At 47.5% G+C, this 27,587-nt stretch overlaps 1 protein-coding gene across 7 annotated transcripts in view; it reads right to left on the minus strand.

Moving 5' to 3' along the window:
* Nucleotides 1–27,587, minus strand: part of LOC137431094 (tight junction protein 2) — a 184,304-nt gene that overhangs the window by 89,777 nt on the left and 66,940 nt on the right. For 4 of the 7 annotated variants that reach the window (XM_078781395.1, XM_078781396.1, XM_078781397.1 and 1 more), the window contains 2 exons: nt 18,320–18,410; nt 12,921–13,068 (listed from right to left, as the gene is read on the minus strand). In XM_078781395.1, the coding sequence (XP_078637521.1) occupies nt 12,921–13,068; nt 18,320–18,410 (239 nt within the window). Of the gene's footprint in view, nt 1–12,920; nt 13,072–18,319; nt 18,411–27,587 lie in introns of all 7 variants that reach the window. The other 3 variants (XM_068121996.2, XM_068121997.2, XM_068121993.2) reach the window with 1 other exon arrangement.

Consider the following 27,587-nt stretch of genomic DNA (forward strand, 5'->3'; position numbering starts at 1 on the left):
CTACCAGTGCCATTCTAGTTACTCGTGCCCAGAGGTGGCGTAGGGGTGTGCATCCCATGCAATTGCACGGCTCGAATGACTAAGGCCCAATGAGGGGAAACACCGTCCTGTTGAAAAATGATATTGGGTTACAGATCTTCAATCGGTGGGAAGGTGAATCCTTCCAACATGTTCATGTAAATTGTTGGTCACTGTATCTTCCGCAAAGAAAAACGGATCCATCAAGGGGTCATGGAGAAGGCCACACCACACATTGACCTTTGGACTGTCGCGTATGTGTTCAATGACCAGGTGGGGGTTTTCAGAGCCCCAGATCCTCACATTGTGCCGGTTGACCTTCCCCGACACTTGAAAGCAAACTTCATCTGTGAACATGGCTTTTTTCAGGTAATCTCCGTCATCCTCTATGTGACTGAGCATTTCCAAAGCAAACGCCTTGCATTTGGATCTGTCATTTGCTTTCAGTTCCTGCAGAATCTGCACCTTGCACTCACAAAGCTTCAGTCTTTTATGCAAAATCTTGAAAACAGTGGTGGTTGGTAGTCCCAGTTTCTGGATGTGTATCGGATTGATTTTCTGGGACTTTGTTGAAATGATTCACGCACTGTTCAATGCCTGCTGCACTTGTGCTTGGTCGACCGGTACTTTTCTGTTTCTGACAACCTCCAGTCTCCTTAAACCTCTTGTACCACACTCTATGATACTAGTCTGCAATGGCGAATTCATTCCACACCCTGCACGGAAATTACGCTGAACTTGTGAGTCGGATCTCGTCTCGATTAACCATTCGACGCACTGAGCTTTCTGCTGTGGAGTCGCCATTTTAATTTAAATTAAACCACCACACCTGAAATAAAGAAAACTTTATGCGTTTCTGTACCATATAAAACAAAGGCTATCATTATGTCCTATGTGGTACTAAATATATTAATAACCTAAGTTGTCAAGGTCTTTTTGGAACACCATGTATAACGACTGCAGCGGCCAAGGGGGATCATGTTATTCTTTTCATTAGTGACAATTATTGTTAATATTATTATTAATATTATTATTTTGCAATGCTGTAATGTTAATATTATTATATTATTACTTTTGTCATTTGAAATGACCTTGGAAAAATGCCACGATAAAGTGGAACGACGTTCAAGCTGCTATATATACACCTTCCCAAGGGAGAAACAGGCAATGAAACATGGGAATTCCTCCGGATTTTTTGCAGTTAAGCCTAAAGCAACACAGGTTAAGTGAGTGTGAAAATAACAAGGAGAGAGGGAGTCTTCTTACTCGTGATACAATTAATGGTTCTGACTTCTGAAGCATCACTCGGCCATCACTACCTGGAGTGGCACTACACGGTACACATTTACGAAGATAATTTGCATTGCCCCACCTTCGGAACTCTATGTGAGGGGGGAAATTAAGTTGCTACAACCTTTGTCATATGACCCCTAGTCCGCTTGGTAAGTATCGTTGGTTGAGATTGCATAAGTAATGACCGAATACCTCGACGTCAGACAGACAGATTGTCAACGGATGCCAAATTACATATTTTACTGTTATGACAGTTTAACAGGGCTTATAGCCGGCGAAGCCGGTATTGTGAATGAACGCATACGTATTATGTTGAAAAGCCAGATTTTGCTGGATCCTTTGAGAATTTCGAAGCTTTGACGCACCAAATCGCTCCATGGAGGCCGCCATCTTGCGGATGCGGAAGTACACATAAAAAATTGCGAAAAAGTTCAATAGGAGTTTGTTTCACGCGTCTTTGTTTGATTCACAATCTTATGCACCTCCAATTTGTAATTAAAATACTTTAAGACCAACCTCGTTCCCCGGGCCCGCACGGGCCCTGGTTATCTTCAACAAAAATCGTCACCAATTACCGGAACCAATGAGATTCGAGCATTTGAAAATTATTTTAAAAAAGCTTTTTACCACATTTCAGACGCTGAAAACGGCGTCAAATATTCTAAAATTGACGAAGAATTATTTTTTAGAAATCTCGCGGCCGTAGAGGATAGTTTTTCACGGCCGGAAATATCCGAAGTTGAGACGGAATTCACCGAATTAATCAAGAAGGAGATTTTATAAATTTTAATCTCATCCAGAATGCAAATGGTGTCATTTTGAACTAGGTACGGTACCTACTACACCTACCTCCTACCAACTACCTAACCTACTGATGCCATAGTGATGGGTAAAATAGTGGCAAGAGGCTTTGGCTTCGCCGGCTCATTGCGGCTTTGCAGTCGGGTACTAGTAGCCGGCGAAGCCGGTATTGTGAATGAACGCGTACGTATTATGTTGAAAAGCCAGATTTTGCTGGATCCTTTGAGAATTTCGAAGCTTTGACGCACCAAATCGCTCCATGGAGGCCGCCATCTTGCAGATGCGGAAGTACACATAAAAAATTGCGAAAAAGTTCAATAGGAGTTTGTTTCACGCGTCTTTGTTTGATTCACAATCTTATGCACCTCCAATTTGTAATTAAAATACTTTAAGACCAACCTCGTTCCCCGGGCCCGCACGGGCCATGGTAGCCAGCGAAGGCGGTGTTGTGAATGAACGCGTACGTATTATGTTGAAAAGCCAGATTTTGCTGGATCCTTTGAGAATTTCGAAGCTTTGACGCACCAAATCGCTCCATGGAGGCCGCCATCTTGCGGATGCGGAAGTATGCATAACAAATTGCGAAAAAGTTCAAAAGGAGTTTGTTTCACCCGTCTTTGTTTGATTCACCATCTTATGCACCTCTAATTTGTAATTAAAATACTTTTAGACCAACCTCGTTCCCCGGGCCCACACGGGCCCTGGTTATCTTCAACGAAAATCTTCACCAAACACCGGAACCAATGAGATTCGAGCATTTGAAAAATTATTTCAAAAAAGCTTATTACGCGTTTCGGAGGGTGAAAACGGCGTCAAATATTCTAAAATTGACGAAGAATTATTTTTTAGAAATCTCGCGGCCGTAGGGGTTAATTTTTCACGGCCGGAAATATCCGAAGTTGAGACGGAAATAGTGGCAAGAGGCTTTGGCTTCGCCGGCTCATTGCGGCTTTGCGGTCGGGTCATATTAAAAAATATATACAGTAGGTTGAAGGAACTGCGCTCCAACGCGAGTCAAAAGAATTGACGCGACCAAAGACGGAATTCGTCCGAGTTGCTTTATTGAAACAAAACAGCTCAGGTATTCTGACAAGCCCGTTTATCGGCAGCAATATATATACACATTTATGTCGGGAAGTTTGCCCGGCAAAAGCTATACCGGGCATGCCCGGGTGTCAAGGGCGAGCCTTGGAAAGGCGAGTCTGGACCTGCCCGGGCGTGTTTCGCTGCGGCCTGGCAAGTCGAGGCTGGGCGTGCCCGGGCGCTCTGGACAAGCCCTGGAAAGGCGATAGCGGGCATGCCCGGACGCTCTGGGCGAGCCCTGAAAAGGCGATAGCGGGCATGCCCGGACGCTCTGGGCGAGCCCTGGAAAGGCGAGAGCGGGCATGCCCGGGAAAGACGAGACCGGGTGTGCCCGGGAGGTTCGGGCGTGCCCGGGAACAGTGAGTCCGGGCATGCCCGGGAGAGGCGCGTCTAGCTGTGTTCTGGCCGGTGCAAGGCGATTGTGTGCATCCAGCGGTAACCGCTACACACGCCCCTCCAGAATCGACCTGCACCGGCAGGGTCAATTTAAGGGGGGTCCGGATGACCCGGCCGAAGCGACCCCTGGAGGGTCGTGGGGAGGGGTCCGACGTGGTGGTGGGTGGTCGAGCGGGGGGAACTGTGGACGGGGGGCGGCCTCGCCGCGGAGGAAGGGCCAACCGTGGTGGTCGGTCGACGTCCATGTGCGCCGGTTTGAGGCGGTCCACAGAAATCCGGTCTGGCCGGCCGCCGAAGTCGACGATGAAAGACTTGTCGCCCCGTCGCAGGACCCGGAAGGGCCCGTCGTACGGCGGCCGGAGTGGCCCCCGGTGCGCGTCATGACGCACAAAGACGTACTCCGCTGTGCGAAGCGCCGGGGGGACGTAGGACTGGGGGCCACCGTGGCGGGACGTCGGCACGGGGGCAAATCGTCGGGCGGCCTCCTGGAGGTCCGAGCGCTGGCGAGCGGCGGACCAGGGACTGGTAGCGTCGGGCACGAATTCGCCCGGGATGCGGAGCGGCTGGCCGTAGACGAGCTCGGCGGCGGACGCCTGGAGGTCTTCCTTGGGGGCCGTGCGAAGGCCCAAAAGGACCCATGGCAGCCGGTCGGCCCAACCGTCGTCCTGAAGGCCGGCCATGAGTGCGGCCTTCATGGAGCGGTGAAACCGCTCGCACAACCCGTTGGCTTGGGGGTGGTAGGCCGTGGTGCGGTGCAGCGTGACCCCCAACGAACGGGTGACCGCGCCCCAAAGCTCAGACGTGAACTGTGGGCCGCGATCGGACGAGATGTCCGCTGGTGCGCCGAAGCGCGCGACCCAGGTGGCGATGAACCCCTGCGCCACGTCGGCGGTGGTGGTGGAGGCGAGGGGCACGGCCTCAGGCCACCTGGTGGTCCTGTCCACCATGGTGAGCAGGTGGGTGAACCCCCGCGAGGGGGGCAGGGGACCCACCAGGTCCACGTGGACGTGGTCGAAACGCCGTTCAGGCACGGCGAAAGGTGCCAGCGGGGCCTGGGTGTGGCGGTGGACCTTGACCCGCTGGCAGGCCGTGCAGGCGTTGGCCCAGTCGCGGATGTTTCGTCGAAGGCCGTGCCAGACGAAACGCGCCGACACCAGCTTCTGAGAAGCTTTCCGGCCCGAGTGAGAAAGGCCGTGGATGGAGGCGAAGATGCGGCGCTGCCAGGAAACGGGCACGATGGGGCGAGGCTGGCCCTGGGAGACGTCGCAGAGCAGGATGGTGCCCGCGAAGGGAATGTCGGCCAGGCGGAGGCCCGTGTCCGCCGCACGGAGTGCCTGCACCGAGGCGTCGGTGGTCTGGTCGGCCGCCATGAGCGCGAAGTCCACGCCGAGGTGGACCGCGTTCACGCTGGCCCGAGAAAGACAGTCGGCCACGGCGTTGTCTTGCCGGCGACGTGCCGGATGTCCGTGGTGAACTTCGACACGGCGGAGAGGTGGCGCTGCTGGCGGGCCGACCACGGCTCCGTGACCTTAGCCATTGCGTAGACCAACGGCTTGTGGTCGACAAAAGCCGTGAACGGGCGGCCCTCCAGGAGGTGTCGGAAATGGCGAACGGCCAGGAATAGCCCGAGCAGCTCGCGGTCGAACGTGCTGTAGTTTAACTCGTTCGGCCGGAGTTGCCGGCTGAAAAAAGCGAGTGGCTGCCAAACCCCGTCCACCCATTGCTCATGGACGGCGCCCACCGCGTAGTTGGAGGCGTCCATAGTGAGGGCGATGGGCGCGTTGAGCACTGGGTGAGCCAGCAGCGTTGCGTCGGCGAGGGCCCGTTTGGCGCTGGCGAAGGCCGCGTCCATGGCCGCGGACCAAACAATGTCATGCTTGGCTGGCTTGCTCCGGAGGGCCTCGTAAAGGGGCCACATGAGCTGAGCAGCGCGGGGCACGAATCAGTGATAAAAATTCACCATGCCGAGGAACTCTTGAAGGGCCTTGATGGAACGGGGACGTGGGAACGTGGTGATGGCCTCGACCTTGGTCGGCAGCGGCACGGCCCCGGTCTTGGTGATGCGGTGGCCCAAAAAGTCAACGGTCGTCGTGCCGAAGTGGCATTTGACCAGCTTGACAATTAAGCCGTGCTCGCTGAGGCGACCGAACAGTGTTCGGAGGTGGAGGAGGTGCTCGGCGCGGGATGTGCTGGCGACGAGGATATCGTCCAGATAGACGAAAAGAAACGGCAGGTCGCGCAGCACGCCGTCCATCAAGCGCTGGAACGCCTGGGCCGCGTTCTTGAGGCCAAACGGCATCCGCAAAAATTCGAACAGGCCGAACGGTGTGATGACGGCCGTCTTTGGGACGTCGGCCGCCCGGACAGGTACCTGGTGGTAGCCCCGTATCAGGTCAATTTTCGAAAAGATGACCCGTCCCGCCAAACGGGCGGAAAAGTCCTGAATATGCGGGATCGGGTACCTGTCGGGGGTGGTAGCGTTGTTGAGACGGCGGTAGTCGCCACACGGGCGCCATCCACCCCCCGGCTTTGGCACGATGTGCAGTGGCGAGGCCCACGCGCTATCGGAGCGCCGCACGATGCCGAGGTGCTCCAACGCGTCGAACTCGGCCTTCGCCATGGCGAGCTTGGCCGGGTCGAGGCGGCGGGCCCTGGCGTAGACTGGCGGGCCCATAGTGGGTATGTGGTGCTCGATCCCGTGCCGCACCGCGACGGCCGAAAACGTCGGCCGCGTGAGGGCCGGGAATTCCGCGAGCAGACGAGTGAACTCGTTCGCTGCCGGGAGGGCGCACACCAGTTCGGTCGGCGCGGAGCTGCTCATCGTGCACGCCAGGGAGCTGAAGGTCTCGGCGTTGACAAGGCGACGACGTTTGACGTCGACCAGCAGCCCGTGCGCGCAGAGGAAGTCGGCGCCCAACAAAGCCATGGGGACGCAGGCGGTCACAAAAGTCCATTGAAAACGCTGGCTGCCGAAGCAGAGGGTGACGACGCGTGGGCCGAAAGTGCGTATGGCCGAGCCATTAGCAGCAACCAAAGAGGGGCCGCAAACGGCGTCCCGCCTGTCCTGCTCGGAGGCGGGTATGACGCTCAGTTGGGCGCCGGTGTCACACAGGTAACGCCGCCCAGACGCTTTGTCCCGAATAAACAGCAAGTTGCCCGAGTGGCCGGCGCTCATGGCTGGGAATGAACGCCGGCCCGGCCGTTTCCCGACCTGTCGAAAGTGCACGGGGGCCGGCACGTCCGAGCCTTGTGTCCGAACCTGGCGTGGTAATAACACCACGCCCGGTCAGGTGGAGGCCCCGGCCGTCGTGTCGGAAGCGGGCGGTGTGGCGTGGCGGCCGCCAGTTGCACCGGCAGTTCGGCCTCCAACCGCGCAGGGCGCTCGGGCGTCGTGGGCGTCGCCTCGGACGGCAGCGGGCTCCAGGTAACCGCGCCGATGTGCTGGCCCGCCGAGGAGATCTTATCGGCTTCCCTGGCGAGGGCGCGGGAATCCGTGATCAACGTGCCAGCCAGGGCGAGGCGTACCGGGTGAGGCAGCTGGCGAAGGAACAGCTCGCGGAACAGAAAATCCGGAGAGTGCTCACCGAGCAACGAGAGCATATAGTCCATGCGCTCTGACGGGCGCGTGTCGCCGAGCTCGGGCAGAGCGAGCAGGCGCCGTGCGCGTGCTGCCGGTGAGAGGGCGAAAGCGTCGAGGAGGAGTGTCTTCAGCGCGTCGTATTTGTCAGCAGCCGGCGGGTGCTCGAGGAGGCTCAAGGCGCGGGCCGCGGTGGCGGAACCGAGCGCCGCCACAACATGGTGGAAGCGGGTGTCGTCCGCGGTGATGCCTCGCAGGGCGAACTGAGAGTCCGCCTGAGCGAACCAAACAGCCGCGTGAGCCTCCCAGAAGGTAGGCAGTTTAAGCGTCACTGCCGTGTCCATGTCGGTAGGTCACCAATGAAGGAACTGCGCTCCAACGCGAGTCGAAAGAATTGACGCGACCAAAGACGGAATTCGTCCGAGTTGCTTTATTGAAACAAAACAGCTCAGGTATTCTGACAAGCCCGTTTATCGGGCAGCAATATATATACACATTTATGTCGGGAAGTTTGCCCGGCAAAAGCTATACTGGGCATGCCCGGGTGTCAAGGGCGAGCCTTGGAAAGGCGAGTCTGGACCTGCCCGGGCGTGTTTGGCTGCGGCCTGGCAAGTCGAGGCTGGGCGTGCCCGGGCGCTCTGGACGAGCCCTGGAAAGGCGATAGCGGGCATGCCCGGACGCTCTGGGCGAGCCCTGGAAAGGCGATAGCGGGCATGCCCGGACGCTCTGGGCGAGTCCTGAAAAGGCGATAGCGGGCATGCCCGGACGCTCTGGGCGAGCCCTGGAAAGGCGAGAGCGGGCATGCCCGGGAAAGACGAGACCGGGCGTGCCCGGGAGGTTCGGGCGTGCCCGGGAACAGTGAGTCCGGGCATGCCCGGGAGAGGCGCGTCTGGCCGTGGTCTGGCCGGTGCAAGGCGATTGTGTGCATCCAGCGGTAACCGCTACAAGGTGTTGTTTTCATCAAGTTTAGTTTGAATATACAAAGCAGATGCGGACAGGCTTCGCATTTTGAGATGCATTCTAGTTGGTAACTGCTTGGTCGGCCATAGCATATGTCATTAAGCGCAATTAAAGGCATTTTTTACCTGTGACATGTCGCAAGTCCACAACAGCTTTGCATTGCTGTTATTTTTGTTGTCGGGGTTCTTGATGGGGGTCGATTTTCGAAATGTGCACCCATTGGTTGGATAGCTGCCAGACCACACCCACAGCTATCGCTTGACTCCACCCGCCATAGCACTGAGGCAAAATGATAAGGCCGCCATCTTGGTTTTGTGGTGGTCATAACTCATTAGGCCTGTAGACATCTGCGAATTATACACTGCCCGGGTTTGTTGCGTCAGATTTCCCTGGGATTTGTTTTCATCAAGTGTTATTGACGATGAGGGACCCTGGAAAATATAATCGTCGAAATATATAAGTATAAATCGAAATATAAAATATAAAAATCGAAAAATAAAATATGTCGCAAAAATATATGTAATATATAAAAACAATATGTAATATGTAAAATAAAAGAAATATAAAGAAAAATATGTCAAATAATAGCAAGGTTTAATCAAGAACATTTGTATGGTAATTATGCAGTACATTGCATAATCAAGCATTATGTTACATAATCAAGTGTTATGTGACGCAAGTTACAAAAAAAAAAGCATTATATAATTATTGAGCAGCCCCATATTGGGGTTAAACAATCCATAACCATGTGATGAATCAGCTCGTTCTGATATAATCATGGTGGAGTGTGACATGGATGAGAGTTGTCAAGTTAATCCTTTAATAGCACATTAAATGTGTGTTTCCCAATTGTGCTGTTCATCTTTTAAGAGTGCTTTAAATATGTTTCCTAATCGGTCCGTTACCACATTTTGACATAGGTTGTCAACACAGTGCGGTCATTCTTGTTATATTATGTACTAGCAGAAGTACCTGGCATTGCCGGGCGGGGGAAGGGAGGGGAGGGGGAAGGGGAGGGGAGGAGAGGGTGGGGAGGGGAGAAGAGGGGGGGAGGGGAGAAGAGGGGGGGAGGGGAGAAGAGGGGGGGAGGGGAGAAGAGGGGGGAGGGGAGAAGAGGGGGGAGGGGGAGGGGAGGAGGAGAGGGGAGAAGAGGGGGGGATGGGGAGAAGAGGGGGGGAGGGGAGAAGAGGGGGGAGGGGGAGGGGAGGAGGAGAGGGGAGAAGAGGGGGGATGGGGAGGGGGAGGGGCAAGGGGGGAGAGGAGGGGGGAGAGGAGAGGGGAGGGGGGAGGGGGAGGGGAAGGGGGGGAAGGGGTAGGGGGAGGGGGGAGGGGGGAGGGGAGGGGGGAGGGGGGAGGGGGAGGGGGAGGGGGGAGTAGGGAGGGAGAGGGGGAGGGGGGGAGGGGGATGGGGGGAGAGGGGGAGGGGGAGGGGGAGGGGGAGGAGGGGAGGGGAAGGGGGGAGGGGGAGGGGAGGGGGAGGGGGGAGTCAAGTCGGAAGTCATTGTCGTCAATTGAATGTCGCATTTATTTTTTATTCCCTGTCAAATGGCATTGGTCCCGCATTCCGAACCCGGAGGTCGGAAGTCATTGTCGTCAAAGTTGAAAAATTAACGTTACGAAATACGCTGATGACGTCATAATTTTAAAACCCGAAGGTTTTTAAATTTTAAGGTGTGCTGTAGTTGCTCTGAGACGTACTGATTCCGAATATTCCTTTGGTTTTGCTCTGCGATGAGTAGTTCTCGAGTTATAAGAGGACAAACAAACAAACAAACATACTTTACTGCTTTATATAAATAGATACATGTGGGGAGGGGAGGAGGAGCTAAATATAGGAAAGGGAAGTGAGGAAACTAGGGCCGCTAACCTGAAAATAAAGAAGAGGAGAGTTAGGACAGCAATAAAACGCTATTACTTGTTATTGCTTGGAGTGGTATCCCTTGAAAGGTAGTGGCAGCAGAAACAGTCGATAACTTTAAATCGGAATTAGGTAGGTACCTAGATGCATTGGAGATAGAGTGGTGCAGGGACATTGGCAGGACTTGTAGGTTGCTGGTGTTGGCACATGTAGGCTGTGTTTGGGTTAGGGTTCGGTTGTGTGTGGTTGTGTGTGGATGTGTAATGGTAACTGCTGTTGGTATAGTGCAGGCATTAATGAGCTAAATGGCCTCCTCCTGCATCAATGTTCCTTGTTGTTATTCCTTGTTATGAAAGATGAGAAAATAAAGTAAATGGAGGATGTTAGTAAAGTAAAGTGAAGGGAGAGTAGGAGAGTATCGTAGGAGTGCAGAAAGAAAGGAAAGTAGGTTGAGTGGAGATGGTATAAAGGAGGTGGTAGGGGAAAAGAGGAGCATGCCTGGAATGTATGTGGTGCAGGAAGGTGTATCAAAGAAGCAAGAGTTGAAAAGAACAGACTTCTCATCAAAAATAAGTTTTTATTTGTTCAACAGGTATCATGTTACTCTTTTAAAGTCAAAACAATCTATCATATAGTAATATCCTATGCAGTGATCATGTGCCATCAGAACAGAAGTAGTAAAACCGTGGAATACATTTTTTTTCAAGAAATTTCAATTATCTTGTATATGGAAATTAATTCAACAAAAAATAACCAACAGTGTTCAACGACAAAACTAAATCAAAGAGGGCAAGGAAAGCAAATGCATATGAGCAAAATTAATAAATAAACAAATCACGTGACTTATGGGTACAATACCGCACATGACAAAGCCGAATGCCACAACTCTGTGTTTGCCTCAAAATCTTGTGTCCCAAACCCATCTCTCTCTGTTCCCACCATACCCAGTCGTACCCAGCTGCTCCTGGACTCTGTGTCCTTCTCTCCTGACAAGGTGGAGAAGTTTCTATCAAACCACGACACTGATTCTGCAACTGGACCAGACGGCATCAGCCCATGGGTCCTAAAATCCTGCTCTGCCGCTCTATCTCACCCTCTCTCTGTTCTTTTCACCCTCTCTTTTGCTCAAGGTCATCTGCCAGCATCTTGGAAATCAGCAAACATCACCGCTTTACACAAAAAATGTGTAAAAACAGATGCTTGCAACTACAAACCAATCAGCCTGCTTCCAATAAATCAGCAATATCATGGAATCCACCATTGATTCTGACTTCAAATCTTTCCTCTTTTCCAATGGCTTGATCTCGGATCATCAATTTGGATTCAGACCTGGTCGTTCTAATCTGGACACGCTGCTTCTGCTGTCTCAACAATGGATGGAGGTCCTCAATACCAAACAGGAAATCAGAGCTGTCTCCCTTGACATATCACATGCCTTCGATACGGTCTGGCACCCAGCTCTGCTCACCAAACCCTCCTCCTATGGTATCCATGGAAACCTCCACACATGGCTTGCAGGCTTCCTTTCTGGTCGCAGTCAACGTGTGGCTCTGAATGGATTTCTCTAATCTCCAATTCCTGTTCAGGATAGAGTTCCCAAAGGCAGTGTTCTGGGCCCTGTGCTATTTCTGGTCTTCATCAATGATCTCTCCGACTCTCTGGAAAATCCTCTTAATCTCTTTGTTGATGACTCCATTCTCTGCCGCTCCATATATCATCCCTCAGATCGGCAGTCTGCAGCCTCCTCACTCTCTGCAGACCTGGACAATATCACAAACTGGTCAAACAAGTGGAACATGTCTTTCAATCCTGACAAATCTCACACTCTCACTTTGTCTCTCCGAAAAGACCATCTGGACAACCCTCCCGTCTACTTTCTCACCAAATCTCTCTAATAAATTCTGTCACTCAAGCTTTTGGGTCTCACTATCTGCCATGATCTTTCCTGGGAAAACCACATTTCCAAGCTGGCCTCCAAAGCCAATCGCCGTCTGGGCATCCTCCATCGTGCGAAGTCCATTCTGGGCACTTCTGAGCTCCTCACCACATACAAAGCTTTCATCCGCAGCTTAATGGAATACTGCTCTCCCCTCTGGGCACCAATTGGGCTGGTGCTCCTGCCTCACACCTAGCTCGGCTTCACACGGTTGAAACCAAAGCTTTCAGAATCATTGGTATGATTGATTCTGATTCAACCATGATGAATCTGATTCTGAGGGCCTTTCTCTCTCTCACCGCAGGCAGGTTGGTGGTCTTTCTGTCCTCTAGCGAGTCCTCTCTGGCATTGCTCCCCCTGCTCTGGCTGTGCTCTGGCCCCAAAATATTCCTGCAGGATGCACAATATCTGCCAGTAACCCTCTTCTGGTGAAACTGCTCACTCTTTCATTCCTCTTTTCTCCCACCTCTGGAACAAACTCCCTCACTCTCTTCAATCCCACTCCTCCCTCGAGGTCTTTAAAACAGCTGTTCATCACCATCTCTTATCTTCCCCCATCAAAAACCTTGATCTTTTCTACCCCCGTTAAAACACCGCAACTCCGCTAATTTCAATCCCCAACTTCTTTCTTGAAATTCCTAGTAGTGTTTATTTGCTTTATACAATGTACCCCTCCCTCCTCCCCAGCCCTCCCCTTTCCACAGATCAACCGACATCCCTGTTCTCTACTGTTGTTGTGCTTGTGTGCTTCCCTCTCTCTCCCCCTCTTGTCTCCCACTCCCTTCATTGTATGTTTTATGTGTCTGTGCATGTTTTCATGTTCAATGTGTCAGCTCTTACACGAGCCTCGACTCTATTCCAAAAAAAAAAGAAAACTATACGCAGACCAAAAGGACCAAAAAAAAAAAAAATACTGACAATCAATGAAATGAAACTGATTCGGAGTGAAAGATTTACTGTCTTCCCAAACATGCATCATTTTCTACTCCATGCCCTACCTTGAGCAGCTGATCACCCTCCTGCAGACCCTGTGCGGCAGCAGGACTGCCTGTCTGCACTCCAGCGACAAAAATCCCCACGGCGTTCCCTCCGACCAGCTGCAGGCCGACGCTGTCTTGCTTGCAGAAGGTGATGACCTTGAATTTGCTACTGGCACAGTGGAGCAGTGAAGGAATCGAATTGCAAGTCATGGAATATCCTGAGATTTATGATGAGAATTCCGATTGTAAAATTATGGATCAAGCATGGTGGGAATCTTATTCTATTATTCTAGAGTGTTATGATCACCTGATAGCGTATCCCATCTTTACTGTAGCCAATCGGTGTTATCATTTCACAAAATGAGAATGACTAATAAAGACACACTACTGTGTGATGCCAAGGTTAACATTCTTCTGTTTGGTCTATTGAAACCTTTATAGACACGAGTACACCCGCTCACTACGGGAGCGGAAGGGGGAGTCATGTTATTATTCTTATTATTATTGCCAATTATTATTACTATAACTTATGTTAGAACAGGTCATTGAAAAGATCAGATCGTGCCTCACCATTCTAACTTCCCGAAAATAAAATTTACTTTCGTGAGGGTGTCGAGTTGGGAGGAAGAAGGGAGGCAATATTGCAAGTCACAAGATATCTTGGGGAGGGGTTGTACCCCTTGGGGAGGGGCAGTATATTGTTGCGGATCCCAGGTCTGTCGACGTACTAAGGGGGGGGGGGGGTGAAGTCCTCGGTTCCCCTCAGACACCGGGTCCACGGGCCGCCGGCCACGACTAAACTCGTGGTCGACAGGTTGCTAAGCATCTTCAACTGCCAATCGCGCAACCATGGGTGAAGGGTTATTGGTCACTACCCAAATACCTTTGAGACCACGTGGCTAGAAAGACCGGGAATTGAACCCCCCGCGATTCCACACCTTATTCCAATCAAGCGCGCCGAGCGGTTTGCGCGGTGTGAATCACGGTGTTATGCTGCGTGACTTATGGACCTAATTGGAGAGTCAAATTCGGTTTGAACTATGCTGGGCCAATGGGGGAAAGGACATACGAACAGGTTGAAAGGAACAAAAATGTACACGTCTTTTCTTTATTATTCACAGAACAAGGACAAGTGGCAGGCTTATCAATTCTTACCTATCTAAATCCCAACAGGTGCCTTACACACACAAACGGGGGATGAATCGCACAGGTTAACTCGTACCGATAGACGTGCTGACGCGGAATTGGGTTCGCCAGCTTCCACGCGCAGCTCCCGGGCCGTTCAGGACGCGCAGCTTGACGAAGGTCCGCAGGACGAGCCGCCACGTGAAAGTCAGCACGAACGACGATCTAGGTCGAGGAACGATTCAGCGCAGGAAGGATGAACCAGCATGTTGGACAGCCAGCTTGAAGGAAGACGACGAGAGAGGGCAGCGAGAGAGAGAGCCTGAAGTGCGTTGGACATGGGTTTTATCGAGTGGAAAAGCTCCCTAGAATGTTCCACAGCCTCCCATTGGACGAAGTTTGCTGGTGAAATGTCCACAACCTGATTGGTTGCTTACGTGTCCACGACCTCTCATTGGTTGTTTGCTGGTTGATCACGTGGACTGTGCTTGTAGCCACTCCTCCTTGCACATGAACCAACGTCTTCCTTCAACTATACGAAGGTTTGAAATCCTGCCTAAACTCAATGCATATCTGCTTTAATTACTACACAATGGGAAGGGAGCTAATCTTTACATTTAATAAGAAATAACTGACTACTGCAGGCTACATGTCGTTGTGTAATTAACTAGAGGGGGTGTTCTTTATTGCAAAACCACAACAATATTATCTTACTATAATTCACCAAATGTCCGTCTGTCCGTTCGATGGTACCTCAAAAACGGCTCAACCGATCGCAACGATATTTTGGGTGGGTATTCCTGGGGCCCCTGGAAGTAAAACAGGCTATATTGTTTTTCCAATTTTTCCAATTTTCCAATTTTCCTATTTTTCCAAACACGATGGAATAATATTTACCGATATGAACAGTAATGTGGCTTTTATTGAAATTCAACAAATACTGTTTAGATTTTGATGACAATTATGAACCTGCCGCGAATGCAGAAGTGGACAGATGACGGCAATGCGCGGGTTTGATAATATCCCAATACAACTGTCAATCAATCGTAATGTTAAATCGTTAAACGTTAATCATGTTAATCGTTTTGTTAAAGTATCAATTGATGATTGGAATTGAGTGAATACAATTACGATTTTGAATTCGTAATTGTATTCACCCAACCGTACGGAACTTCACATCAGGATTTAAATATTTGTTTATGTCACGAATGTTGTTAAAAGTTTATTTTTTATATTAATATTATTTCATTTGTGATTGGAGTTATGCTGTTTGGAATTAAAAAAAGACATATTGAGTTCAAGTGAATGACGAAATGCCTTGACGGTTTCTACTTTCTAAACGTGAATTCGCGGATCGCCATATGCAGATTCGCCATTGCCTGGGTATGGAACAAACGTACCCGTTTGTTTTCCAATGGGTACGTTTTTCATGGAAGTCCTTCACGAACTTGCTGTCCATGTCTGACGTGCGACTGAAGGTGCTACAGGAATGTGGAATTTATTGGTTTCATGCTTTAGCATTCACCGTTTCTGCATTGTCTGTTTGCTTCGGGCCTCCCACCCGTGCGTACCACGAGTACCTCACTAGTAAGTATTAATATTGATTTGTCATAACATTAATATCATGCCATTATCGTGAGCGTTGTTACTTTGGTTATTAAAAGCGGCTTTTGAAAGACGCCACGATACAGCTATCTTAACACGGATATACACCTTAACACGTATTTCACCCAAGGTGGCAAACCCCCTTGGGGATAGGGGCAAATTAAGTCGCGACAACCTTCATTGTGTGCCCCTTTGTCTCCCTGTCAAGTTTGGTTGAGATTGGATAAGTAACGACGGAATGTATCGCAGTCAAAAATCGTCAGAAAGAGACACAGACACTAAATTGCGTATTTTAGTATGACTGACCCATGGCCCACCGGATTTTGACCTCACTTAAAATAATATAGCCGAGAAGATTGTGCAAATGCTAACGGCTTTCTTATTGTCATCTTGATTTTTGAAGATTCATATAGAGCTGGTTGTTGGAAGAACTTGTGTATCATACAGAGTAGTAAAACCAGAAGAGAGGATGTACAAATTAAATTAAGTGAGCCTTGGATGCCATTGGCAGGAACCTTGTTGAGGATCAGGCAGTAATGAAATGTCATGCCATGACGGCTGGGCGACAGGTGGGACGTTTAAACTCCATCCTTCCAAAAAATATATTGATTTAAAATTCTCTATTAAAATAATAATAAAAATTCAACTACTTTTGCTTATGTAATAAAGAGAAGACATGAATATATAAATATTTTTCGATGCAGTCTGCTGCATTTTTTATGCTCTGGCATTTTTTAACATAGTGACCGGGTGGCATTATTGTCGCCCAGTCAAAACAATTCGTTGTTCAGTGAATCAGATTTCAAAATTCTGGGCGACAACTTTGTTAATGTTCAAAGCTGTTTCTCGAGACATGAAGTATGAAATGGATGATCGATTCGACACGAGATGTGGTGGAGGGACTTTTCTGGGGGACCTCTATGACGTACAATTCTGTGATGAAGTCAAACTTCGCTTGTGGAAACCTTCCTGTATCAGGTGATGTTATAGATAGCACAGAAAACTATATTATCCGATGAAGATATCTGTTCCTGGAACTATTTTACAAGATGGTACAACTTTACCTGTCACTGACTCATAGGAAGAATGGACCTGAATGTGCTGTTTCATGTGACACTATCTTGAAGGGCCCCAAACAGTCTAGCTAGTCGAGAGAGGCCATAAACAATCAGATGTGCATCACACTCAACAGTCCTGGGATTGCACACTTTGATCCGCGACCGGCAGTGGCCTTTTTTCTTACAGAAGAACGAGCGCCATCAGTGTTCCGCAAAGGAAAGTCTATTACAAGAACACGCAGAACCTCAGATCACACACATACATACATACATACATACATACATACATACATACATACATACATACATACATACACATACATACATAAATACATACATACACACATACATAAATACATACATACACACATACATACACACAAACACACACACACACATACATACACACACATACATACACACACATCCATACATACACACATACGTGCAGTCGTACACACATACACACATACATACATGCACATATACATATGTACATTGTACATACATACATACATACACACATACATAAATACATACATACACACATACATATACACACACATACATACATACACACATACATACATACACACATACGTACACACATACACACATACATACATGCACATATACATATGTACATACACACATACATACACACACACACACATACATACACACATACATACATACATACACACATACATACACACACACATACAAACATACATACATACACACATACGTGCAGTCGTACACACATACACATACATACATGCACATATACATATGTACATACACACATACATACATACATACATAAATACATACGTACACACATACATATACACACACATACATACGTACACACATACACACATACATACATGCACATATACATACGTACATACACACATACATACATACATGCACATATACATACGTACATACACACATACATCCATACACACATACATACATCCATACACACATACACACATACACACACACATACATGCATGCACATATACATACGTACATACACACATATATACATACACACATACATCCATACACACATACATATACACACACATACATACATACACACATACGTCCACACATACACACACATACATGCACATATACATATGTACATACACACATACATACATGCACATATACATACGTACATACACACATACATACATGCATCTTAAATACTTATGACTTTGTAAATAAATTATTTTCTGAAGACAGCACTTTTTAACGATTATTCTGATGATTTTTCTCTATTGATCATTCGTCGTTCTCACTAATCCTGTAATAAACATGTACATTAAAAAATATATATATATTTTTCTTTTTTTATATATGAATTTTTGTTTTCAAATCACCACTTTTCTTGACCCTTGTCGCCCAGGGAAATTTGCTTTAAAACTATCTGCTGCACAGTGACAAATGAACAATTATCTCTTAAATGACACATAGCAAGTGTAAATGCAAAACAACTGCAGTCTCATGTAAGTCAGTTGTTTATACGCAGATGTTGCTCATCGAGGCTTTTCAAAGAACTGAACTGTTGTGTAATGGTCCTCGGGTAGAGTGACCACAAAATAAATGTACCTCTCTCCTTTTGGCCGCATCTGTGAGTTTGTCCGAGGGGTTGTAAAGACACAGCTTTTGCGATCGTTATTGTGATGAAGTGCAGCAAGGTCTGCAGAAGAACAGCAAATACAAATAAATCAATAGGGCATTCAACGGTATTGATCGACGTTACATTTGTACAACGGCTTTGCGCTCGGTGTTACCAACCAGCAGCGCCATTAAAAGCCGTTCATCATTTCGCCATCGCACACACACTCACTCCTTGAACTTCAGTACATTAGGGTCTATTTGGCAGATTTGTCTTTGCATTCCAAATTGGCTAACCCTCCCATTGCTCGGGGATCCATGAGCATCTCAGAGAAGTTGCCATCAACAAACTTCCTTTAAGAAAAAATTACTTAAATCAAAATACAAAAGGAATATTTCAGCGAAATAAGCTTTAAAAAAACAACAAGTACATTTAAAAAGAGAGCTTCCCCTTACAACATCATGGAAAATGGAACTTTTTTTGAGTGAATTAACCGGTGTGTTTAGAAACTTTAAAAACCGGATACTTTCGGGAGCATTGCGAAGTAGTGGGAGAGTCACCCACCCTTGGTACTACCACCACATATGCAAAATTTGGTGGTGATTGGGTCAGTCCTGTTTTTTTCTATGATTCTCAGATGTACATACATGCATACACACATACACATATACATACATACAAACACATACATACATACAAACGTACATAGATACATACGCATACATACACACACACACACACACACACATAAATACATACATACATACACACACATGCATACATACATGCATACATACAAATGTACATACGCATACATACATACATACACACACACACACATCATACATACATACACACATACATACATACATACACACATACATACATACATACATACACATATACCCACACCTACAGTACATACATACATACACACATACACACACACACACACACACACACACACACACACATAAATACATACATACATACATACAAATGTACATACGCATACATACATACATACACACACATCATACATACATACACACATACACATATACCCACACCTACAGTACATACATACATACACACATACACACACATATACATACATACACACATACATACATACATACACACACATATACATACATACATACATATGCACATACAGAGAATTGCCAAATTTAATATCTACCATATAAAACACATTGTCAGTTTGTGTGTTTGTACAGATGTCTGTCCCCCTTCATAAGGATGATGAGTCAGGTTTTAAAGGCCAATCTTTTAACATAAATGTGTGCTCACTACGGTCTATTTTTGAGGAAAAAACAAACCCGAAAAACATTTTCCATATAAGAGTAATTATGCCTCTTCTATTGGAATTGTAGAAGGTGGCTTGCAAACCGAGCCTCAAGGGCGGTGTACAGAAGCGTTTTTTTTTCTTTAAATAACAATAAGTACAAAGCACAGGGAGGTGAAATTCGTTGAACATGATGTGCAACATGCGCAGAGTAAAATGAGTGTTCATTCACAACTGGATGATGTCTAATAAATAAAGACGTATAAGCACACCTGACACGAGGCCGAGGCTTCAGACTTTGGCATGCTCACGAGGCTGTACACTCTCGAATAATAGTAAGGGAAACATATGAAAATCTGTTAACTAAATTGTTACCAAAAAATTTCTTCACCAATATGTTTGTAAAGGTGTGTAATAACATGTGTTAAAATGTTGAAGGTCAACTCCCGTGGGAAACCCAGAAAAAAAGCTGTTGAATTCGGGTACCGAAAAATTATTTTCGAGAATTTTTATTTTTTTTAATCGGCCCTCAAGTAACTTATGAGGGGTCAAATAAGGGTTTTTCATGATTCTGAGTTGATTGTTAACATTTATATTTCACCACAGACACTCCTTTGTGGAAAAATAATTTCTAAATATATCTCATTTTCTACTTTGCAGGACATGGAGTCTAGCAATATGGATGAAGACGTTACTCCACCTGTGCTCAATTGCTTCATCTGTGCACGCTCGGATACACCAGCTGAAAGGCTCATACAGGCAACTCCAAAGGGATACTCAACTTTATTGAAACAAGCAGAAACTGTCGAAAATGTTACTGTTGTGGAACGTATGAAGGAGGCTCAAAAGGAAGGAAAACTGAGGTACCACCAGAAGTGTAAAAATGATCTGTACAACAACTTTGTTGCAACCACCAAGAAGTCAGCTCAAGCATCAAAGGCAGAGAATACTGCTTCCTTAATAGTAGGAGTGGAGATGATGTTCCAGATACTTCTGGCACTCTTGACACCATTGTGGAGGAAACCGATGAACAGATCAATGATGAGGTTGCGGTTGATGCTGCGCTTGAGGATCAATCAGTGATGACAGCCAAAGTGCCAGCCAGTGAAAGTGAATTGTCAAGTAATGATCAGGTGGTCTTTTTGGAGGTTGGGGAAACAAACAATGCAGTCACTCAGTTTGTTGGAGACAATATAGATTTAAACATTGTCTCTATTCACGGAAACACTCCCTTTCACTCAATGGGTTGGATCAAAGTCACCTCTCCGGCACCACCTTTGCCAGATCCACAGACAACAGCAGCTTTCCCCCGGGTGAAGTTGAAGGCACTCGACAAAGCTAAGATCCTGAGAGGAACTGAAGTAAAGATTATTCCATTTACGAACAGGAAACAGATAGGAACGAACGCGATCATGTTTCTCCCCCTCGCTGAGCTTTCCTCCTCCCTGGCTCATGATCAGCCACTCCTCACTCCAGGTGACACACTCTGGGCAGCGGGGTGGGTGATCAAAGCCAACGATCCTGAGTTCCCACACTCCAACTGGTATGGCTGGATGAAGAGAATCCATGCTAATGATGCAAAGCAGAGCACACAGATCGAGTTCCTCCCAGTTATTGAAGGAGACCCTAATGACCTCAACACCATCTTCACCACTCTGAAAGAGTGCATACGGCGCGCTGGGGTCGCTATAGTGACCTTTGATCTTCCGATTTGGCTGAAGGCTGTGAATATAATAAAGCAGGCAAATCTACCCGTCATTCCAAGGTTGGGTGGTTTTCACCTGCTGAAGTCTTATCTTGGATCAATGGGTGACATCATGGAAGATTCTGGACTACTAGATGTGATCCAGTTGATCTATCCTGGAAGTACGACAGCCAACCACATCATGGATGGAGGATGTTTTGACAAGGCAATCCGTGTTCACCTCCTCATCGATGCAGCCATCTATCAACACATCATGAAACTTGCCTTCACTGAGGAGGAGCGTGGTGACATGAAGACCTTCATGGAGAAGGTGGCTGATGGGAAGATGGGAGCCAGACACTCAGACCCAGTAGTGCCAGTGTTTGAGCAAAGGTTTGAAGAAACCTTCAAACGACTCGCAAAAGGAGGAAGAACACCTGCACTCTGGGTGGAGTACCACCACATGGTAGATGTGATCAAGGTCTTTATCAGAACCGAGCGACTTGCAGACCACAATGGGCATCTGTCCTGCATTGTTACCAAGATGCTTCACATCTTTGCCGCTGCAGGCCATCATCAGTATGCCAAGGGCGCACGGCTGTACTGTCAACTCATGAAGGAACTAGAAACTTTGCCTGCTTACAAAGACACCTTAGAACGTCTCACTGCCCACGGGAACCATGTTGTCCGTTACTCAAGTCATGAGTGGTCCAGCACATGGTGTGACATTTGCATTGAGCAGACATTAATGAAGGCAGCCAAGTCACAAGGTGGACTGAGCAGAGGAAGAATGAGAAACAGTGAAATTGAATTCGGTACAACATGTTCTCAAGGAAGGCAGTGGCAGGAGCGATCAAACCAGAGACTCTACCTCCAACAGAGGGTGCAGCGGCACAACATTCACTCCGTGCCTACCTGCAGACCCGGGACTGGATCCTTCTACAGAGCATGTCTCTGAACCCCAGTGACTATGGATGGACAATAGGTGTGCATGGGTATGAGCCAGTTCCAACACTGGACCCCACGGCTCCTGAGGAGCTATTGCAGTTCACGAGCTGTAATTGTCATGGAGATTGCAGCAACCGGCGATGCAGCTGCAAGAAGAATGGGGTCACGTGCATCTCGGCCTGTGGAGTCTGTAATGGCATTACATGCAGAAACTGCAGTCATGATGTTGTTGAGTCTGAAGAAGACATAGACAATGACTGTTAAAACTTCTGACATTGTGAATGAGAAATAACTCTTGAGTATTATATATGTATGTGAAATAAAAGCTACTTTGTGTGTAAATGTAAAAGTGAAAATATAAATGTTAACAATCAACTCAGAATCATGAAAAACCCTTATTTGACCCCTCATAAGTTACTTAAGGGCCGATTTAAAAAAATAAAAATTCTCGAAAATAATTTTTCGGTACCCGAATTCAACAGCTTTTTTTCTGGGTTTCCCACGGGAGTTGAACTTCAACATTTTAACACATGTTATTACACACCTTTACAAACATATTGGTGAAGAAATTTTTTGGTAACAATTTAGTTAACAGATTTGTGAAATATCTCATAAAATGCCCTTACTATAAACTGTTCTTACCCATCATATTTGACGGGCTTTTATACAAGTAAAGCATAACATTACATTATCTTCGGTAACTCCCCCCCCCCCTCCCCCTCACCTTTCTCTCTCTTTTTTTCTTCTCTCTCTCTCTCCCTCTCTCTCTCTCTCTCTCTCTCTCTCTCGCTCTCGCCCCCTGCTGGCCGTTTCGTGTGTTGGGCGTGGCAAGATGGCGCGTGCTCGTGCTTGTGTGTTGTAGCTCCTGGCTCGTGTTGTTTTTCATCCTCTCCCCACCAACCTTTTTACCTTTCCCCTTCCTTTGGTTTTTTCCTTTTGTACTCTTGTCGTGTATGTTGACCTTTTTCCTCCCTTCCTGCTTCATTACCACCTGTCCCTCGTTTTTTTCTCCTCCTTCGAGACAGAGAGAGGGAGAGCCAGCACGGTAAGGGTTTGTTTGAACCACGTTTTTTCCTAACGTGGTTTAAACCGTGCTTTCGTTTCTAGTTACTTAATATATATATTTTTTTCTATTCTTTTTTTTTTTTGGGATTATACAAATCTATTTGCTTTCACTTCGTTTCTCCTTTGACGATATGGCTAATAGGAGTAGCCAAAGGCCTGCCGATCGTGTTACCGATGAGGGTTTATCGCGTAAGCACGGGCTGTGCCTTGTCCCGCCGGAGGGAGTTGAAATGGATGATATTTTGCTCGCGATTGGGGATTTGATCGACGTGAGTAACATTCGTGCCGCGTCTCGTATGAATCACAAAATTGTGGTTTTTGTTTCGCAAATAAGTCTGGCCGATATTGTTGTGCAGAATGGTTTGACCTTGGGAAACGATCTGTTTGTTCCTGTGTCGTCGATGGACACGCCGGCAGTTAAAGTCATTCTGAGCAATGTTCCGCCTTTCCTAGGTAACGAGGAAATCCTACACAAGCTAGGTGAGTTTGGCACTGTCGTCTCTCGAATCATTAGGGTTCCTCTACGTACGAGAAACGGCAGGTTGAAGCACGTACAATCGTTTAGACGTTTTTGTTTTGTTGTTCTAAAAGACGCAGCGAAGCAGTTGAACACCTCCCACACCTTTAAAGTAGGCGAGCATGAATATAGAATCTTCATGGCGACCGAGACCTTGATCTGCTACGGATGTGGAGCACACGGACACACTAAGCAGTATTGCCCAGACGCCAAGAAGACGTACGCTACAGCAGCTGGGTCGGCCCCCCCTGTAACTGATGCAGTGCCCCCCGTTCATGAGCCTGGTGGAGTACAGACGCCCACACCAGAAGACCAGGGTGTGGAAAGTGGTGGCGGTGTTGCTGAGGTTAGTGCAGCAGGGGTGCACCCAGTCGATGAGGACAAGAGGCTGCAACCTCAAGAGAATATGGTCTTTGAGGAGGTATTGATGAAAGGCACCGAGGCTAAGAGGAACCTAAAACGTACCTTTTTGAGCGCCGAGGTGGAAGACAAAGGTAGCAAAGTGATACTCGTACAAACAAACAGTATCTCAGACTATCCTGATGATTCTCAGCAAGCTGGGCAGGGTGGTGACGAAACAGAGGAGAGTAGGACTTCACCCCTTGCTCTTGTTGAAGAAAATCAATGCAGCAGTATTGGTTGTGATGATGGCACCATTGTCCCTTGTGACAACGAGCAGTCCCAGGGCCTGAGTGACAACGGTTGTTGCTCACATCCGGTTGAAACGACCAAGGATGATGGTCCAAGCAGACCTATAATAGGCAGCAGTGGTGGCACAGATGTGCCCCTTGTGATGCAACAAGAAGACTGCAGTGGTGATGACACAGAAGGTGTGCCTGCTCCTGACACACAACAAAGGAGTTTCAACGTTGATGTGGTTAGGGAGCTGGATGAGGAAGCTCAAAGCCTTGTGTCTGTGAATGATCATCAGGGAGAAGAACAGATGGAAGCAACAAAGGAAAACGTCATCAGTTTCCTAAACGAGACGTTTAGGCAACGCTACGTTGTGATCAAAGACCATTTTCCCGACGTGAAAACTTTCATCAGGGCTGCAAGACCCCTCCTGCAAAGAAATGACCCAATGGAAATCTCGGAGGCCCAATTTCAGCGTCTTCGGAAAGCGGTCACAAAGGCGAATAAGGAATTGCAGGCGGAGGGTGAGTTACCTTTGTAAATGGCTTTGCGAAAGATATGTATCGCATCCCTGAATATCAATGGGGGTTGTACCCCCTTACGAAAAATTCAGACAATTCAGGCGATGGAGAGGGTGAAAGCCGACATCATCCTGATACAGGAGACTCATGCTACGAACACCCTGGTTGCTGAATGGGGAAAACTTTATCGAGGGCAGTGGTGGCTGAGTGGGTTTACCACACCCAAAGCTGGTGTTGCCATCGCCTTGAGTGATAGAATCCCTGCTCGGAAGATTGTCTTTAAGGAAATTTATAAGGGACATCTGATAGCGGTGGATTTCTATTGCAACACGCAAAGGATCATCATTGTGAACGTATATGCACCGAGTGAGCCCATGGAAAGAAGAGTGTTCTTTTCCACTCTGCATGACTTTGTAAAAGGACTGGATACAACCGCTTTCATCTGTGTTGCTGGTGATTTCAATTGCACTATCAATCCTTCCGTAGACAGGACCGGTCATGAACCCCATCCAGCTTCTATGAGGATTTTGGAGAACATCATCAAAAATCAGCATTTGAAAGATGTTTGGAGGTTGCAACACCCAACTTCACGGTGCTATACGTGGTGCAGATGCCATGATGGGAGGATATCAATGGCAAGGCTAGACAGATTCTACGTGAATAAGCCAATGCTAAATGTGATGGCCACAACCCAGATACTCCCAATTGGTTTCACAGACCATTACCTGGTTTCAATGGGTTTTAATTTGCCTCTGACCTCAGGGGGTAGTGCGTATTGGTCACTTAATACCCACCTGCTGAATGATATGAGATTCAAAGAGGCTTTTCGAGCCGTGTGGGAAAGAATTCGGTCCTCCAAATTTGAACATGCTAACCTTCGACTGTGGTGGGACCTCGCAAAGGGTCAGGTCAAATCGTTCTGTCAACAATATAGTCTTTATGCCACTAAATTGCAAAATCTCTCGATTGATTCATTAAAGGCTGAAATTGCAGCCCTGGAGGAAAACATTAATACGGCTGGGAAAGACACTACAGGTGACCGGCTGCTATGGACTAAAAAGGCAATGTTGACTGAACTGGTACGGCAGCGAGCAATGGGCACCCTGGTACGCATGAGAATGAGTTATTTAACGTTGGATATGCCAAATAAGGCCTTGTTTGGTTTGGAGAACTCTGTTAAAAAATCACAACAGATTCATGGGCTACGTGCTGCTAATGGGCCAATAGTGACCTCCCAACAGGAGATTAAGTCTGTTTTGAAGGTTTTTTATACAAACTTGTACTCCCCCCAGAGCATAAGTAATGAGACCTTGCAGGAGCTGACTACCGGGCTTCCAAGACTTGAGGAAGACCAGCAACGCACATTGAACATGTCAGTTTCGGCTGCTGAACTTGAAACTGCTATGCGGAGCTTGAAGGATGGTAAAGCCTCTGGGATTGATGGTTTGCCCGGAGAGTTCTATAAGACTTTTTGGAAACTTGTGGGACCTGACCTGCTTGAGGTATTTGATGAATGCCTTCATGTTGGAGAGCTTCCCCTGTCCTGCAGAAGAGCAGTCATTTGCCTGTTGCCAAAGGCTGGGGACACTCAACTAGTCGAGAACTGGCGGCCTGTCTCATTGCTGTGTGCGGATTACAAGCTTTTGTCGAAGGCCTTAGCAAACCGTTTGGGAACTGTGATCAGCTCTATTGTGCACCCTGACCAGACCTACTGTGTACCAGGAAGGTCAATTTATGACAATATTTTTCTGATAAGGGATATTATTTCTTGTAATAAGTACGTGCGTGCCAGTTTTGGGTTGTTGTTTCTTGACCAAACAAAGGCTTTTGATCGTGTTGATCATACATATTTGTTTTCTGTTCTGGAGCGGATGGGTTTTGGCGAAACTTTCATTTCCTATGTCAAGCTGTTATACACTAACACCTTCTGCATGATGAAAGTAAACAACAGTTTATGTCCCCCTTTTCCTTTCCGTCGGGGTATCCGTCAAGGGTGTCCCCTTTCTGGACTTCTGTATATAATTGCCCTTGAACCACTCTTAGCATCCATCAGGCAGCGAATAACTCAGGATGTGGGAGCCGTTTTTGGTTCAAGATTTGTGGTCACAGCTTATGCTGATGATGTATGTGTTCTGATTAAGGGCCCAAGTAGTGTTGCTGCGGTGCAGCGTTGCTTTAAAGACTACTCTGCGGCCTCTTCCGCCGAAGTAAATTGGGGCAAGAGTGTAGCCTTATGGTGCGGTTCAGATAACCTTTCTTTAACACTGCCACCGTCACTCCCACATAATCTAGAGTGGAAAACAGATGGAGTCAAATATCTTGGTGTCTATCTCGGCAACCAGGAAGTAGAAACGAAGAACTGGGAAGGAATGATTGAACAAATTACACACCGGTTGAAACGATGGGAAGGACTGCTGCGATCTCTTTCTTATAAAGGCCGCTCTCTTGTTATAAATAACTTGATAGCAGCAAGATTATGGCATAAACTAATTGCCTTGCAGCCACCCAAGGAGTTGATACCAGCCATCCAGCGGGTCTTGGTTAATTTCTTTTGGAATGGATACCACTGGCTTCGGCCGCAAAT

Source organism: Myxine glutinosa, chromosome 7 (genome assembly GCF_964187855.1).
Source record: "Myxine glutinosa chromosome 7, kmMyxGlut1.1, whole genome shotgun sequence".
Lineage (NCBI taxonomy): Eukaryota > Metazoa > Chordata > Myxini > Myxiniformes > Myxinidae > Myxine > Myxine glutinosa.